General features: G+C 35.5%; 1 protein-coding gene across 3 annotated transcripts; it reads left to right on the top strand.

Annotated features, from left to right (window-relative positions):
- Positions 1 to 334: 334 nt before the first annotated feature.
- On the top strand, positions 335 to 13,062 carry LOC103487503 (uncharacterized). Of its 3 annotated transcripts, XM_008445833.3 has the most exons (8): positions 335 to 550; positions 689 to 760; positions 10,953 to 11,312; positions 11,398 to 11,479; positions 11,630 to 11,696; positions 11,882 to 12,067; positions 12,218 to 12,281; positions 12,552 to 13,062. In XM_008445833.3, exons 3-8 carry the CDS (start codon positions 10,976 to 10,978, stop codon positions 12,722 to 12,724), a joined length of 909 nt encoding a protein of 302 aa, XP_008444055.2. In that variant the 5' UTR covers positions 335 to 550; positions 689 to 760; positions 10,953 to 10,975; the 3' UTR covers positions 12,725 to 13,062. The 3 variants fall into 3 exon arrangements, with proteins under 3 accessions (XP_008444055.2, XP_008444058.2, XP_008444054.2); XM_008445836.3 differs by lacking the exon at positions 335 to 550 and having other exon boundaries at positions 551 to 760; positions 11,422 to 11,479; XM_008445832.3 differs by lacking the exon at positions 335 to 550 and having other exon boundaries at positions 551 to 760.
- Positions 13,063 to 15,015: the final 1,953 nt, after the last annotated feature.

Raw genomic sequence — 15,015 nt, 5'->3', positions numbered from 1 at the left:
AATGTCAAAATTTCTATTGTAATCTTGTCAATTTTATTGGAAAATTTATGCAATTATGAAGCACATAAGCTAGGACAAGAGATTTGAAAGATGATATAAAAATATTGATTTAATCCGCAAAGTTTGGGAAAGATTATACATAATCAAATTTAGGCAAAAATTAGTTAAGATAATCAAATTTGAAAGACGGACATAAATCTGGGGTTTTAAATTTATTATTATTATTATGATTATTTTGATAAAAAGATTAGTTAAGATTAGGGAAGATTTAGAAAATGGTTTGAATGATAAACTACTAAAAGTCCAAAACAACGATTAGATTTCGACTCTCGATTTAGTCGTAGAGAGTCGAATGAAGAGAAGATGTCTCAACCATTAAAAAATGCTCTCTCTCACTCCCACCAATTTTGATTACAATCAGTATGTGTAAGAAAGAGACTGAGGTTTAAATGAAAATTCACGCCCATTGACCTGACGGCTGACGTACGTTGCTCAGAAGTTCGTTATCAAATCTTTAAAATCGGCCGCCTCCTTCGCTTTCCATTCCCGCGTACGTCTCTCTCTACAATTTTATTTCCACACCCTTTCCGTTTCTCATTCTCGTTTTCCCTTCCCTTCTCCCATTTCCGCTTCTGAGTTCCCTCCTTTTTCCCTCGTTCGATTCTCTTTACGTTGTGACTTGTTTCAGTTCTTCGAATTTGATCGAGCGAAGCCAAGATTAAGGAACGTCCTGCACCAGTTTGACACGATTGAGAAAGAGGTAACAACTTACTTCGATGATTTTCTGTTATTAGGGGTTTGTGTGATTCTTCTTTAGTTTAAGCCTTTAACATCAAACATTTTTCTTGTTATCGTTTTTCAATTGAAACCTGCTATTTATTTCGGTCAACACGTGATGTGATCTTATGCTGAGTTTTGGGCATATGGCTGATTCCTTAAAATGTTGCTGGAGAGATTCAAAAAATAGCCTGATGTTATCCTGAAAATGTTAGGTTATAATAGGTTGAGATTGCAGTCTCCGGATCGGCTTTTAGTTGTTTAAGCTGAAGATTCTTAAGAAATATATAGCATGTGTAGCCTGTATACTTATCAAATTGGTTTCTCTGTCATATATGTTGTTTAAATGGTGTTATTTCTCTCTATATTCATGGGCATGTATTTGATGCTCGATAAAGGGATACAAAAATATTGTTTAACTCGACGAGTGCAATAAACTGTTCTGTAGATTCATTTGGTGGCTTTATCTTTCCATAATTATGTTTTGGTATAAAATGGAAGTAAGGTGTTATCAGATTTAATACTTAGCTAGTAGTAGAACCAGAAAGAGCTAAAAAAGACTATAAAAGGGGATATTATAACTCAGGGTTGTTACCAGTTAGTGTAGACCTTAGTCTCCAAATACAATTAAATTTCTGGGGTTAAATGGCGAAAGGAAGGAAATAGCAGACGAAGATGAAATTAAAGGCCAAGACCATTGGTGAGCAATGCCTGCTGGCCATGAGTCTCCATACCAATATATTCTTCTTCGTTGTCTTTTCTTTCGGTTATGAAGCAGAAATATAGAGCCTATCATGGAAGTGTGAAGTCTGGAACCTTGGTTGGGGCTTGATAGAAAAGGAGGAAAGTAAAAAATAAAGGAAAGTGCAAATATATAAAGCAGCCAGATTGTTAAGTCATTAAGTTAGTCAGCTTTAGATACTCCTTTCTTTATCTTCTTTCCTGTACTCATTTTGCTCTTCTGGTGTATGGGGAGGGATGAACTCAAGCAAAGCAGCTTTAGTTTATGTTTTTGTTGGCTTTTGGATCTGAGGCTATCTTGTTTAAAGTGTCATTTTTCTTTTAAATATTATTGCTATTTTTTCGAAACATGTCTCGTTCCAGTTGGGAACATGTGAGAAATGATAGGCTAAGAGTTCACTTTAGTTAATGTAGGTGAACTTAAGGGAGACGTATCAATTTTACTTGGACTCTTATTTGTGGTTGTTTGGTTTTGTTGGCCAGTTTTATCAAATCCTTTTGGCTTCATTTAGACCTTGAAAGCAAGCTACTTTTGTCTAGGGGCAAGCATTGAGTTTGTACGATTAATGAATCAAAATTTAATATGGCATATAATATATGATGTACAATCTGTTTGCTATAGACGTGTAAATGACATATTTTTTGACGGACCTTGTTTCTTGGCTATATTAGAGTTTCAAACAAACTTATGCATTGAGTTTGTAGCTAGTACGTAGAGGCCACAAGGATTAAAGATATTTTTCTAGAACAACAATCACTGAGCTTGCAGCACCAAAAACGGTTCATTAACCGCTTGGGCTATGATTTTGAAATGACTTGTCTGGGCTCTTAAATAGGCGGAAGATGCTTTTTCTTTGTCCTACTTCAGTTCCCTTTGATTTCACCTAACGGAAAGGGATGAGTATTTAGAAGAACTAAAAAAACCAGTGATAACATCTTGTTCTTCACATCCATGTTCCTAAAGTACTTCTTTAACTGTGAAAGGGGATCATTTGAAGTTGAAAGGGAGATTTATTCACTCCAAAGAAGTCTTCATTATTTAAAACCCTACTGCTAGAATATCACTAAGGAGTAATTGGGAGACAAGCTGAGGATTTATGAACTTATAGACATATGGCAGCTAACCTGTAATGGGAAGAGGGGTAGAAAGGTAAACGTGGGAGAAAATATCAGTAGTGGAGGTGGAGTTGTTTTGGCTGATGGGGACTACGGGAGTGAAATTCATCGAGGACATGGGAATCATGAAGAATGAAGGGTTTAAGAAGGGTTTTTGCTGGAGGGAGGGGGATTGGGTTTTCAATCAAGCTTGGCTTATAGGGAGAGGATTTCCAGCCCTCTAGAAAGTGCTGCTTGGATTGTTCCTGTTATTTTCCTTCTAGTTCCTTTTGTTGAATTCTGCTGTAATTTTCCCTTCGATACATAAATATACTTAACAAGGAAATTAAAGAATTTGTGTCCAAGTGTCAGTGTGTGGCAATACAGTAAAGCTATGTCGACAACTGGTTTGTTGCAACTATTGCCCACCCTATAATAAGCTACTTCAGGAGAATGTTCCAATAGAAATCTGTGTGGAACTTTCAGTATCAGAAGGGTGAGATTCTCTCTCTCTCTCTTTTTTTTTTTTAATAACAATAAACAAAGTTTTCATATTCGAATGAGAGAAAAATGTTTCAAGAATTCTCATTTATTTTGTGTGCCTCTTTGGTGTTTCCTTGCCTTTAGCATCCATATACAGACCTTGTAGTTCCTCAAATATTTGTTAAGGAGGTGATACGGCTATATAACATTCATTGGTCAATCATTTTTGGTCGAGACTAGGTTTTGTTAAGTAATGATGCATGATTAATAAGTAGCCAGTGTCATCAAATTATGAAGGTGGTCATCAGATGCCTTGGAACTTTGCTTGATTGTTTTGGTGAGGACAACCCTAAGAGTAGGGTTGAGCAAATCTAATGGATTAGTGCCCCTATTTGTAATGTTGCTGTTCGACTTCTTTTTTGAGATTTTATTTTTGCATGCTCAGGTATTATGTCACATTTTTTTTTATTTTAAAAAATTTATTATCAATGTAAGTTTGATTTCTCATCCAAAGAGGGAAAGGAACCTCCCTCATGTGTGACTCAAAAAAAGTCACACCCCTCTAACTATTATACGGTCCTCTCAACCAGAGAAATTGTTGATGTCGCCACCACAATGTGGGAACCTCCTTTAAACCCTTAGATGCATAGTTCAACTATAATTTGGTTTTTCTATCCTACATACAATGGTATAAAAAAACTAGTCGGGTTGTTCCAGCCTCAAATAAATTTTCCACCAATTGATAGTTGACTAGATGCTGTTAGTTTTTTTTTTTTTTTTTTTTTTTGTGCTATTTCATCTATTGATCAGTTGTTTCAAGAATAAGGTGATGTCCAGGATGACTTTGATCTAGGTATACAAAATTTAGAAAACTGCGAAAACCCAAGTTGACATGTATTGTTGTGATAAGGAATTCAAAGCTGGGGTGTAGGGTGTTAATTTACTTAAAGCAGTAGCCTTTTTGGGACAAGATGGGTGCATCGGGGAATCGGAAACCAGCACCCATATTTCACAAGACATTCACAAAAGAAGAACAATTGGGGAAGGTTCCCTCTAGTTCAATACTATTTACTAATGATAAGCTATAAGTGTCTGTATTAGTGGGAATGATTAGGTCTGGAAGAAAATTCCATGAGAGCCTTGTAAATGGATTTCTTGACTTCTCACTTGAAGATGAAGTGATTTGTGATTCTATTGGCACTGGCATGGTATTGATAGGCATCCAACTTGTTATACGAATGGTACGAGAAAGACCTGTGTGTCTTGTTAATGGAGTGTCTTGTTAATGGAGTTGGGTGGTTTCTATGTAATAAGAAAATGTGAGTTGGTATGGTAGATGTGAAGCGTGGTTTTGTGTGATATTTGGGCCCTCAATTTTGTAATTATGTTATGATCAATAGAAGGGGAGGGAGAAAATGAGTTGCGAAGGTTTTGGTGGAGTGATTTGGAGAGCTAGACCTCCCAAATGTGGTGTTACTTTTTCTCCTTCCGATTGTAAATTGGTTATCCTTGTCCCTTGACAGTGTTTATCAAACATGTTTTTGTTTGTCTTATTACAAGTTTTTGAGAAGCTACTTTTGAGATTGCATTCTTGTGGAGTTTGTCAATACAATTGTATTTGCTATTGCAAGCACATGTATGATGTATGTAATTGACACAAGTTCACGTGTACTCGTGTTGAACCTTTGTAACTGTAAAATTATTCGTACCGAAACTTTAATGGATTACTATATTTGCTCTTTTTGTTTTGTTTTGATTTTTTTTTTTGTTTTTTTTTTTGTCTAAGTTCTCATGGTAGAATTGTTATAAGATTTAAGGTATTATTAGTATTGAAAGCGATAAAAAGAAATAACACCGGGTTACATGGAAACCTTAGTATAGGGAGAACAAACACAATAGAACGTTTCTTATTATTTTCTTATGCAGCAAATGATATAAGGGGGGAAATTAATAAGTAATAAGAGAATAATTAGAGTAACATAAATTACAAAACTACCCTTGGCTTTCTACACTTAACAAGTCCACTAATGCTAACACTCCCTCTCAAGTTGGGACATAAGTGTCAATAACACCCAACTTGCTAAAACATGAATCAAAGCTCTGTTAACTTGAGGGAATGTAAGAAATGCGTGCTACCATTGTCTAGTCTTTCTTTAAGAAAGTGTCTATCAATCTGCACATGCATGGTTCTATCATGCTGGACTGGGTTGTTAGCAATGCTAATGCTAGCCTTATTATCGTAGAATAAGTTCATAGTCCTGATGAAGATCAGATAAAACTTTATGTAGTCAAATCTCCTCATATATCCCCAAACTCAACCTTGTACCGAGCTTCAACACTCCTTCTGGCCACAACCCTGTGCTTCTTACTCCTTCAAGTTATGAGATTGCCCCACACAAAAGTACATACCTTTTGTTAGTCTTCTTAAACATCAACAATTTACCAGGAGTTGTCTTCAAATACCTCAGAATTCTATTAACTTCCTCCATGTGTTCCTCGTAAGGAGACTGCATGAACTGGCTAAAGGTACTTACGCCATAGGACATATCTAGTCTAATGTGAGACAAGTAGATCAACTTCCTCACTAGGCGTCGATATTTTCTTTATTAATTAGAACTTTATCAACTGAATTTCCCAGTTTAGCATTGAACTTGATAGGCATATCATTAGGTCGGCATCCCATCATACCTGTTTCAGTCAGCAAATCAAGGATGTACTTTCTTTGATATACAGAGATACCTTCTTTTGATATGGCTACCTCTACCCCAAGGAAGTACTTTAGATTTCTCGAGTCTTTAATTTCAAATTTGTTCCCCATCTTCTTTTTCAGTTGAATGTTCTCAACGGTGTCATCCCCAGATAACACAATATCATCAATGTAGACTATCAACACAACAATCTTCCCAACCTTGGAGACTTTTGTAAACAGAGTGTGATCATAGTGCCCCTGACTATACCCTTTGGACTTGACAAAAGTGGTAAACCTGTCAAACTATCTCTCGGTGATTGTTTCAACTCATACAAGGATTTCTGAAGCTTGGAAGGAGGCTCATATAGGCTTCCTCTTCTAAATCTTCATTCAAGAATGCGTTATTAACATCTAGTTGATAGGGGGGTCGACCTTTGTTCACAACAACAGACAACAGGACCCTAACGGTGTGTAACTTTGCTCTCGGTGATTGTTTCAACTCATGCAAGGATTTCTGAAGCTTGGAGGGAGGCTCATATAGGCTTCCTCTTCTAAATCTTCATTCAAGAATGCGTTATTAACATCTAGTTGATATAGGGGTCAACCTTTGTTCACAACAACAGACAAGAGGACCCTAACGGTGTTCAACTTTGCAACAAAAGAAAAGGTCTCAGAGTAGTCAACCCCATAAGTTTGAGTAAACCCTTTTGCAACTAACCTGACCCTGTGTTTGCTTGAGTTCCATCTGCTTTGTACTTGAGTGTAAACACCCATTTACATCCCATAGTTTTATGCCCCTTAGGTAAAGCGCAAAGCTCCCAAGTTTTGTTCTTTTCAAAGGCTCTCATCTCTTCCACGATTGCAGTTTTCCACTCGGAACACTGTAAGGCAATGTGGATATTCTTAGGTATCGTGGTGGAGTCAAGATAGACTGTAAAGGCTCTATTGAGGTGATAAATTCTCGTAATAGACAGTTACAGATGGAGTACTTCGTATAGGACCTTGTACCTTTCATTGGTCCAATTGGTATGCCAAGAGACGGATCATACTCATCAAGATTACCTAAATGATTCTGTTTGGCCTTATCACCTGCAGTTTTTTCCATAACCTCAATCTCATGAACACTGCCCTTTTCACCCATATCTTCAAGAGCAGTTATATCAGACTTGTCATTCTCACTTATTTTACTATCAACATAAAGTCAATAGAATTATTCATACCTTGATCTCGTGACTGTTTAGAATCTTGTATTGGAGTCGGCTGAGCAGTAGGGGACCCGACTTCCTTTTTGAGATTCCTTCTATAGTAGGCTATCCAGGGAACTTGGTTTGTAGGTAAGACTGTGTTATGAGGATTGGGGTTAGGTAATGTAACAAGTGTAGGACTAGTAGACTCTAGGGGGACCACATAGCTAGACTCTTCATTCCCAGTATCCCCCTTAAGCAGGCCAACGAGAAAAAAAATGACAATCCTCGAGGAAAGTGACATCCATGGAGACAAAGTACTTATGGGAAGGAGGATGGAAACATTTATTGGGTTGTTGATGAAGACCAACAAACACACACACCTGAGCTGAGTGATGAACTTTGTCTGGTTAGGGCCATGGCTATGAACGTAGGTCATTCCCCCAAACACTAGAAGGGGAACCTTAGAAATGAGACTGGTAGAAGGATAAGACTCCTAGAGACATTCTAACAGGGGTTTAGAAGTGGAGGACACAAGAGGGCATCCGATTGATAAGATGAGCTACAATAAGAACAACATTGCCCCACAAATATGAGAGAAAGGAACTAGACAACATAAGGGAGTAGGCTACTTCCATAAGGTGACGGTTTCTTCTCTTGGCAACCTCGTTTTTCTAGGAGGTATAAGCACATGAACTCTGTTGGACAATTCCTTTGGAGGATATAAACTCATCAAGGGTATGGTTTTGAAACTCACAATCGTTGTCACTTTGTAAAATTGCAATTTTTGCATTGAATTGTGTTTCAACGGTGTAATAAAAGTCTTGGAATATGGAGGTGACCTTGGATTTTTTAGAGATGAGAAAGACTCAGGTAAGACGGGTATGGTCATCAATGAAGGTCACAAACCACCGTTTTCCAAAAGAGGTAGTAACATTGGACGGGCCCCAAGCATCACGATATAAGAGTGAAAGGTTGGGTTGGTTTATATGGTTGTGAAGGAAAGGAGACCCAATGCTCTTTAGCCCGAATACATACATCACAAGATAAAGTAGAAACATCAACTTTAGAGAAGAGATGGGGAAATACATATTTCATATATTGAAAGTTTGGGTGGCCCAGATGGAAATGCAACAACATCAGTCTTTTTCAGAAGTAGTAAAGTACGACGATAAAAAACTAGTCCTAGAAGTACTACTAGAGGAAGCATCATTGTTAAGGAGGTAGAGTCCTCTACAGTGCCACATCCTCCCCGACCTCAAGTTCTGAAAAGAAACAAATCAGGTAAGAAAGTTGTTTTGCAGTTCAGCTCATTGGTAATGTTGCTTATAGATAACAAGTTATAAAAAAATTTGGACGCATTGCAACACATTTCGTAAGGGTAGCCCTTCAAAGAAAAAAATTATCCCTTCCCCATCAATGGGGGTCAAGGAACCATCTGCAATTTTGACTTTCTCATTACTGGTACAAGGAATATAAGAAACAAAACTCTCAGAGGAACCTGTCAAATGATTCATAGTACCTGTATCCAGAATCTAAGGATTCTTCCCATCAACACCAATAAGACTGAGGGACTAAGACATACTTGACTGAGCAATAGCTTCAAGTGTGGACGAATTGGGATCATTTTGGTTACCAGTAAGATCAGATGGTGGAGGGGTTTTAGCAGACTCACTCACATAAGCTCACCCTAAATTCTGTTTGTCGTTTGAAGGACGTTGAGGGACGACCTTGTAGTTTCCAACACTGTTCTATGGTGTGTGACTATTTCTTGTAATGCTCATAGATAGGAACCGGTTTTCCGTTATGTTTCTCACTGTCATGAGTAGAGGACGTCACACTAAAGGCAACAGAATCAATAGCAAGAGTGGTCAGAATGTTCATAGCACTCGTACGGTCCTCCTCAAGGCAGACTTCAGAACAAACCTCCATTAAGGAGGGAAAAGGTCTCTGGCCCAGTACACGGCCACGAACTTGGTCAAACTTTGAGTTTAGACTAGCTAGGAAAACATATATTCTGTCAACCTCTTTAAGTTTAGAGTTCTGTAGGCCATCACTAGGACAATTCCTAAGACAAAGAATTTCTCTGCAAACATCCACTTCTTGCAAAATGAGAGACAGTTTGTAGAGATAGGATGTGACATCCATAATCCTCTACTTGCATTTATGGACTTTTTTCTCAGAGTATAGTGATGAGAGGCATTCTGATGCTTCAAATAAAGTTTTCGAGTTGTATCCCATATATCCTTGGCAGTCACAGCATACAACAAAGACTTGTCAATCTGTGGTTTCATGCTGTTGATTAACATGGCCCGAATGAGAAAATCCTCCTCTTTCCAAAAATGTTCCTGGGAATCATCTAACGGAGGCGGAGGTATCTCTCCTGTTAGAAAGTCAAATTTGTGGCTCCCCTTTAGAATCATTTTAACGAATTGTGACCCGGAGAAGTAGTTCTGGCCATTCAGCTTCTCCCCTTTAAAGCCTCCTGTAGTTTATGCCATAGAATCTGACACGTAAATAGAAGGCAAATTCGAGAATGAAATTACCAAATTCTCGGAATACATCAGTGAGTTGGTTGGGATGCTAGGACTAGATGTGTGTTTAGGGGCTCCAAAGGCTGCCTCAAATGCTTCAAATTGCTTTCAAAACATAGCCAATTGTTGTTGGGTGGTATTCTGCACCTTTGGTTTGGGTTGGGCCGAGGACTCACCAACTTCTAATTTCGATAGGGTATGGAAGTTACCAACATTGAGATGACTGTTGGATAGAGTTTCCGGGTAGGATATAATTTTCAGTTGGATAGTATTGGGGAAGAAGTTGGTTTGATTGACCTAGGGTTTGTGGCTGCACTGAGGATGGTAGGATGGGGGAAGATGGCGGCGGCGGCAGATTCATGTGTAGTGTTTGCGGCGGTGGCGCAAGGGCAGTGGAGTTTGGCTGGTTTTGTAGGGGCCACACAAGGGGAGTGGGGTTTTGCTGGGTTTGCAGGCGTGTAGACAGGAGGGTTCGGTGGTGGCGTGTTCAGCTGTAGTAAGTACTGGCCGGCGTGGTTTGAAGGCGGCAGAGCAAGTCGTCCATGGCGACACTGATTTGAGTGTCGACGGCAGCGCCGATACCGACGGTTGTCTCATTGGCAATGTGGTTCTCTTTTTGGGTTCCATCGAAATTTGTGTCTAGCGTTTCATCGTTATTATACCATATTGAAATCAATAAAAAGAAATAACATTGAGTTACGTTGAAACCCTAGTATAAAGAGAAAAACTATGATAGAACTTTTCTTATTATTTTCTTATCCAACGAATGATACAAGGGAGGAAAATTAATAGGCACAAGAACCTAAATAAAAAGGAAAGAATAATTAAGGTAACATAAGTTACAAGACTGTACTTTGGCTTTCTAGACATAACAAGCCCATTAATTTTGACAGTAAGATACCATACCCTTTTTCCTTTTTCTTTTGTTTCTTTTCTAGATAAGAAACTATTTCATTAAATAAATGAAATATACAAAGATATACAGAAGTGGCCCTATCAAAGAGAGGGTATACCAAAAATGCTTTCGAAAAAAGAAACTGATTCTTAATTGCTTGCATGCCTTCACATTAAAAGATGGTGGCATACCTTTTTTAATTGAAGTAGACTTTATGATTTTGGTTTAAATACTATATTAGTCCCTGAACTTTCTAGTTTCATTCATTTTGGTCCTTGTATATGCAATATATCCATTTTGTATATCTTCATTTTTTCCATTTTGATTTCTGTTCTGTCCATTTTTGCTTTGCATACTTTTAATGACCTTTTGAATTTTTCATTTATTGTTTGTGTAATAAATTTCTTGAAATGCAACATTATATTAAAGGGTTTCATTGTGTATAGAGATCAATCGCCATATTTTAGAAAGTGTAGTTCTAAAACAAACATTTTAAAAGTAAAGGTAATAAAATTAATAGACGGTTTACATGGACTGATTATCCGTGGTGGCAGAGGAGGAAATAAATTGAAAGGCAATGTTGAAGTCCCTTGATGATTCACAGAACCCAGATTCTAAGCCAAATGAGAATGACGTTCTGAGTTGTGCCCAAGGTTTGATTAGAGTGTCATCCCTTAGACATTTTGATCAAATTAATGGTGAAGTAGTGGCGGACAGTTTTCAACAGCTTTCCTTTGGTCCTGTCCATGAAGAAGTTAATAGCTTATCGATATTCCAACCTCCTCTTTCACGACCCCCTAATTGTCAGATGAGAAAAAAGCTTCTCGTTCTTGATATAAATGGTGTGCTTGTCGATATAGTATCTCCTCCCCCCAAGGAACGGAAAGCAGACATTAATATTGCTCGACATGCAGGTAAGAATTGATCAAGATTTTATATTAATTAAATTCAGAGCAAGTTATATCTCTATATTTATTAAATTCTGGTTTTGAATTTTAGTTTTCAAAAGACCTTTTTATTTAGATTTCATGAAGTTCTGCTTTGAGAGATTTGAAATTGGCATATGGTCATCAAGAAACAGGTATTGATGGATTTATTGTGTTCGATTGATACTTATTTCTAAGTTCCTCTATTAGCTTTAATTATATCTGTATAGTATTGGAATCAAGAGTTGTAGTTCGGTAATGAACTATATCAAACAAGTAATTCATCCCCTCTTAATCCTTTGAAGGAAGAATATATCAAGAATGGTTGATTATTTGTTGGGAGACATGAAGCACAAATTATTATTTTGTTGGGTGAGGATTAATATTTCCTTCTCTTAAAAGTACTTTTGTCAAATTCTAGTGACATTTTGGGACTCGAGATTTTATTCACATTGCACGTTAGTTCATTAATGGGATTTAATTGCATTGAACCCAACGTGAGTTTTAAGTTTAATATAGTTCGAGTAACTGTTCCCTTCTTGGATTCACTTTATTAGGATCTATCACACTGTGCTGCTTCAAAATTTAAGACTCTCGAAAACAAGCATAAACGTCTAGTTTTCAAGCAACTAAGGAGACTTTGGGAGAAGCAGGACCCAAATCTTCCGTGGAAAGAGGGAGAGTACAATGAATCGAATACGTTGTTGCTGGACGATTCTCCATACAAATCATTGCTTAATCCTGTATGTTTATTCATTTTTTGGATCATTAAAGATTATGATCAATGGATGGTCTTGATGTTTCAGTCACGTTTTATCTCATTTTCTCGCAAGTGATTTGGATATACAATTTGTTTTCAATCTTGTTTTCTCGTTAATTGTTTATTCTTGCAGCCACACTCTGCAGTTTTTCCATATTCCTACACGTTTCTGGATGAAGAAAAAGATACTTCACTTGGTGAGTTTCATTTACGTTTTGCGTGATGTTTATATTAACATTTTTAGATTGAGGCTGACATAACTTTTAAAGTGACGTCTATATTAAAACTAATTAAGTGTATCATTTGAATTTTAAAGTAATTTTGACCATATAACTTGAACTTCAAAATTGATTTGAAAAAAAAAAAGTTTTTTTTGACAGTTAAAATCATGTTTGCTTATTTTGAGAATCATGCTAAATTATTGCACAATATGAAAGACTGTGTGGGTGTGTGTGTGTGTGTGGCAGGTACATGTGGGGATCTTAGAATTTATTTGGAAGGCTTGGCTGAAGCTGAAAATGTACAGAAGTATGTGGGTCAAAACCCATTTGGTCAAAGTCCTATTTCAGAAGGAAGTGCATCTTGGGACTTCTATCACATGGTTTTGGATAATTATGACTCATTTCCATCAACTATTTGATTTCTTTTTCTCCTATAGTTTGGGTAACATTATAAACTTAGAAAAGAAAAAGAAAGTTAGAATTTAGTCTTTGATAAAATTTTCGTTAATTTTATCGACTAATTATGGACTCTTATCTAAAAAAAAAGTTATATAACTTTTAAAATGATTGGACTAAATTCAAACATATTCAAACTTTTTCTAAACATAGGGACCAAAATGTGAAACTAATCTCTTTTTTTTATTCTTTTAATTGTTAATTTGAAAGTGTGTAAGTTGTGAAGCAATGTTGTATTAAGTGAACGATGGACTTTAATCTTTTATTACCAAAATGATAGAAAGTTGCCATATTCTTGCAATTGCAATGTTTTTTAACCACATTTTTTGTTATTTCTTTTTTAAGATAAAGATATTAAATTAAATTTTCTTTTGAGAAATTTACATAAATGTAACAAAACTGTAGGCTATTTACGACTCATATAACAAGTACAGTAAGACAAATTATTTTTTTAGAATTCCTTATTATCCCTTAATCCTTTTTAACTATATTTCAAATCTGATTTTCTTCTTCTTCATGATTTTTTCACGATTGTTGTTTTCGAGTTATTCATCTCGTCTTTTATATATCTTTCATCTTGATCATTATTTGTTTTTTTCGTAATTTTTGACAACATTCGTTCTGATATCCATATCTTCAATAACATCGTTTCTCTCTTGTCATCTTGGACAATCAAAATCATGTATATTGTCCTGTTAATATCATCTCAATTATTTTGGTTCCGTGAGTATTCTAAATATCGTATTATTTTGAACTATTTAGTTGATTATAAAATTTTGTTCAGAATTATATATTTCGGCGTGAAGATAGAATGTTTAGAATATGTAAGTTTTGATTACTGGTTATGAAAACGTTAAACCATAAACCCTAAAATTAAACTATCCTTTACTTGATGTAACAGATCATTTAATCCAAATAGAAAGACATTCGTAATATAGTTAATGGGCTAAGTAATGATAAATTGAAACATTTAACAATCTGTAGAATAGAAGTTTAAATGAATTTGAAAACCTAAACGCTTGAGAATAAGAATTTAAGAGCAGAACGTTAGTTTTCAAGATAGAAGTGGAAACATTTGATGAAGCATAACGTTATAGTATGAAAATTTCAGCAAAATACCTTTTGATGTTGAAGAGAAAAATGGAATAGAAAATCTTTGAGACGAAATGCTGAGTGATCAATGCGTTTGTGTATTACGAAGTGACGGGAAACGAAGAAAGAGGTACGTATATATTAGTTGCTTTTATCAAAGCGGCAATATTGTAAATTTGCAGCGTACTTTTTTTAAAATGTTGAATCGTATTCCTTACTAACTATATATATATATATATATATATATATATATATATATATATATATATATATATATATATATGGTCGTGTAATTAAGTCAAAACGATCTTTTAAAAAATGTAATTGATTATATTGTTAAACAATTGGAAATTATATAATGTTAAACGATGATGTTGCATAACTAAACGATCGTGTATGATATCATTTATAAGATGTTAAATGATGATGTTGTACAATTTACGTGATCGTGGAGTATATTATGTAAGCGACTATGTATTTATGCGATTAAACGATGGTATTGTTTAATATAAACGATCGTGGTAATAAATGTAATTAATCCCTTTATACGTTTTACAAGATAATGTAGGATATAAAGAGTGAAATTGAATATAGATTTTCTAAAGTATAAAATAAAGAAATTTTCGAAAGTTAAATTTAAAGATTTGAAGCTTTACAAACATTATAAATCATCTCTAAAATATTGAGAAATTTGTAGGTCGAAGGATGGAGCAGTATCAATGTATTCTTGAATTGACATTCTTCTTCCATTTCTCTTGTTGTTTCTTCTTACGTTGAGACTTTTGTCTTTTTTTGCTGACTAACATTATTTTCCTTTTGCATTTCTTTAATTTCTCTCTTGTTTCCTTTTGTTTCAACTTCTTGCGGTTCGTAACCATTATCAGTGTCAATTTCTTCTTGTGGTTCTTGACTCTTATCAGTGTCAATTTCTTCTTCAGTTTCAGTTTCGTTATTAGTAAACTCATCTTCTTCAATCAAATTTTATTTTTCTTTTGTTGTATCTTTTGTATTTTTTTCCCTTTGTTTTCCTATTTTTTTTCTTCAACGATTACAATATTTCTCAATTAAATATGGCTTCGTTTTGTTTTGTCTTCCTAGCTTTTATTTTCAACTTCTTTTTTTTCCATCTTTAACTTCAATTATCTAAATGTAAAAAGAGAAT

This window comes from Cucumis melo, chromosome 7, assembly GCF_025177605.1.
Source record: "Cucumis melo cultivar AY chromosome 7, USDA_Cmelo_AY_1.0, whole genome shotgun sequence".
Classification (NCBI taxonomy): domain Eukaryota; kingdom Viridiplantae; phylum Streptophyta; class Magnoliopsida; order Cucurbitales; family Cucurbitaceae; genus Cucumis; species Cucumis melo.
The sequence above is the reverse complement of the archived record's forward strand: the minus strand, read 5'-3'. Positions and strand labels throughout refer to the sequence as shown.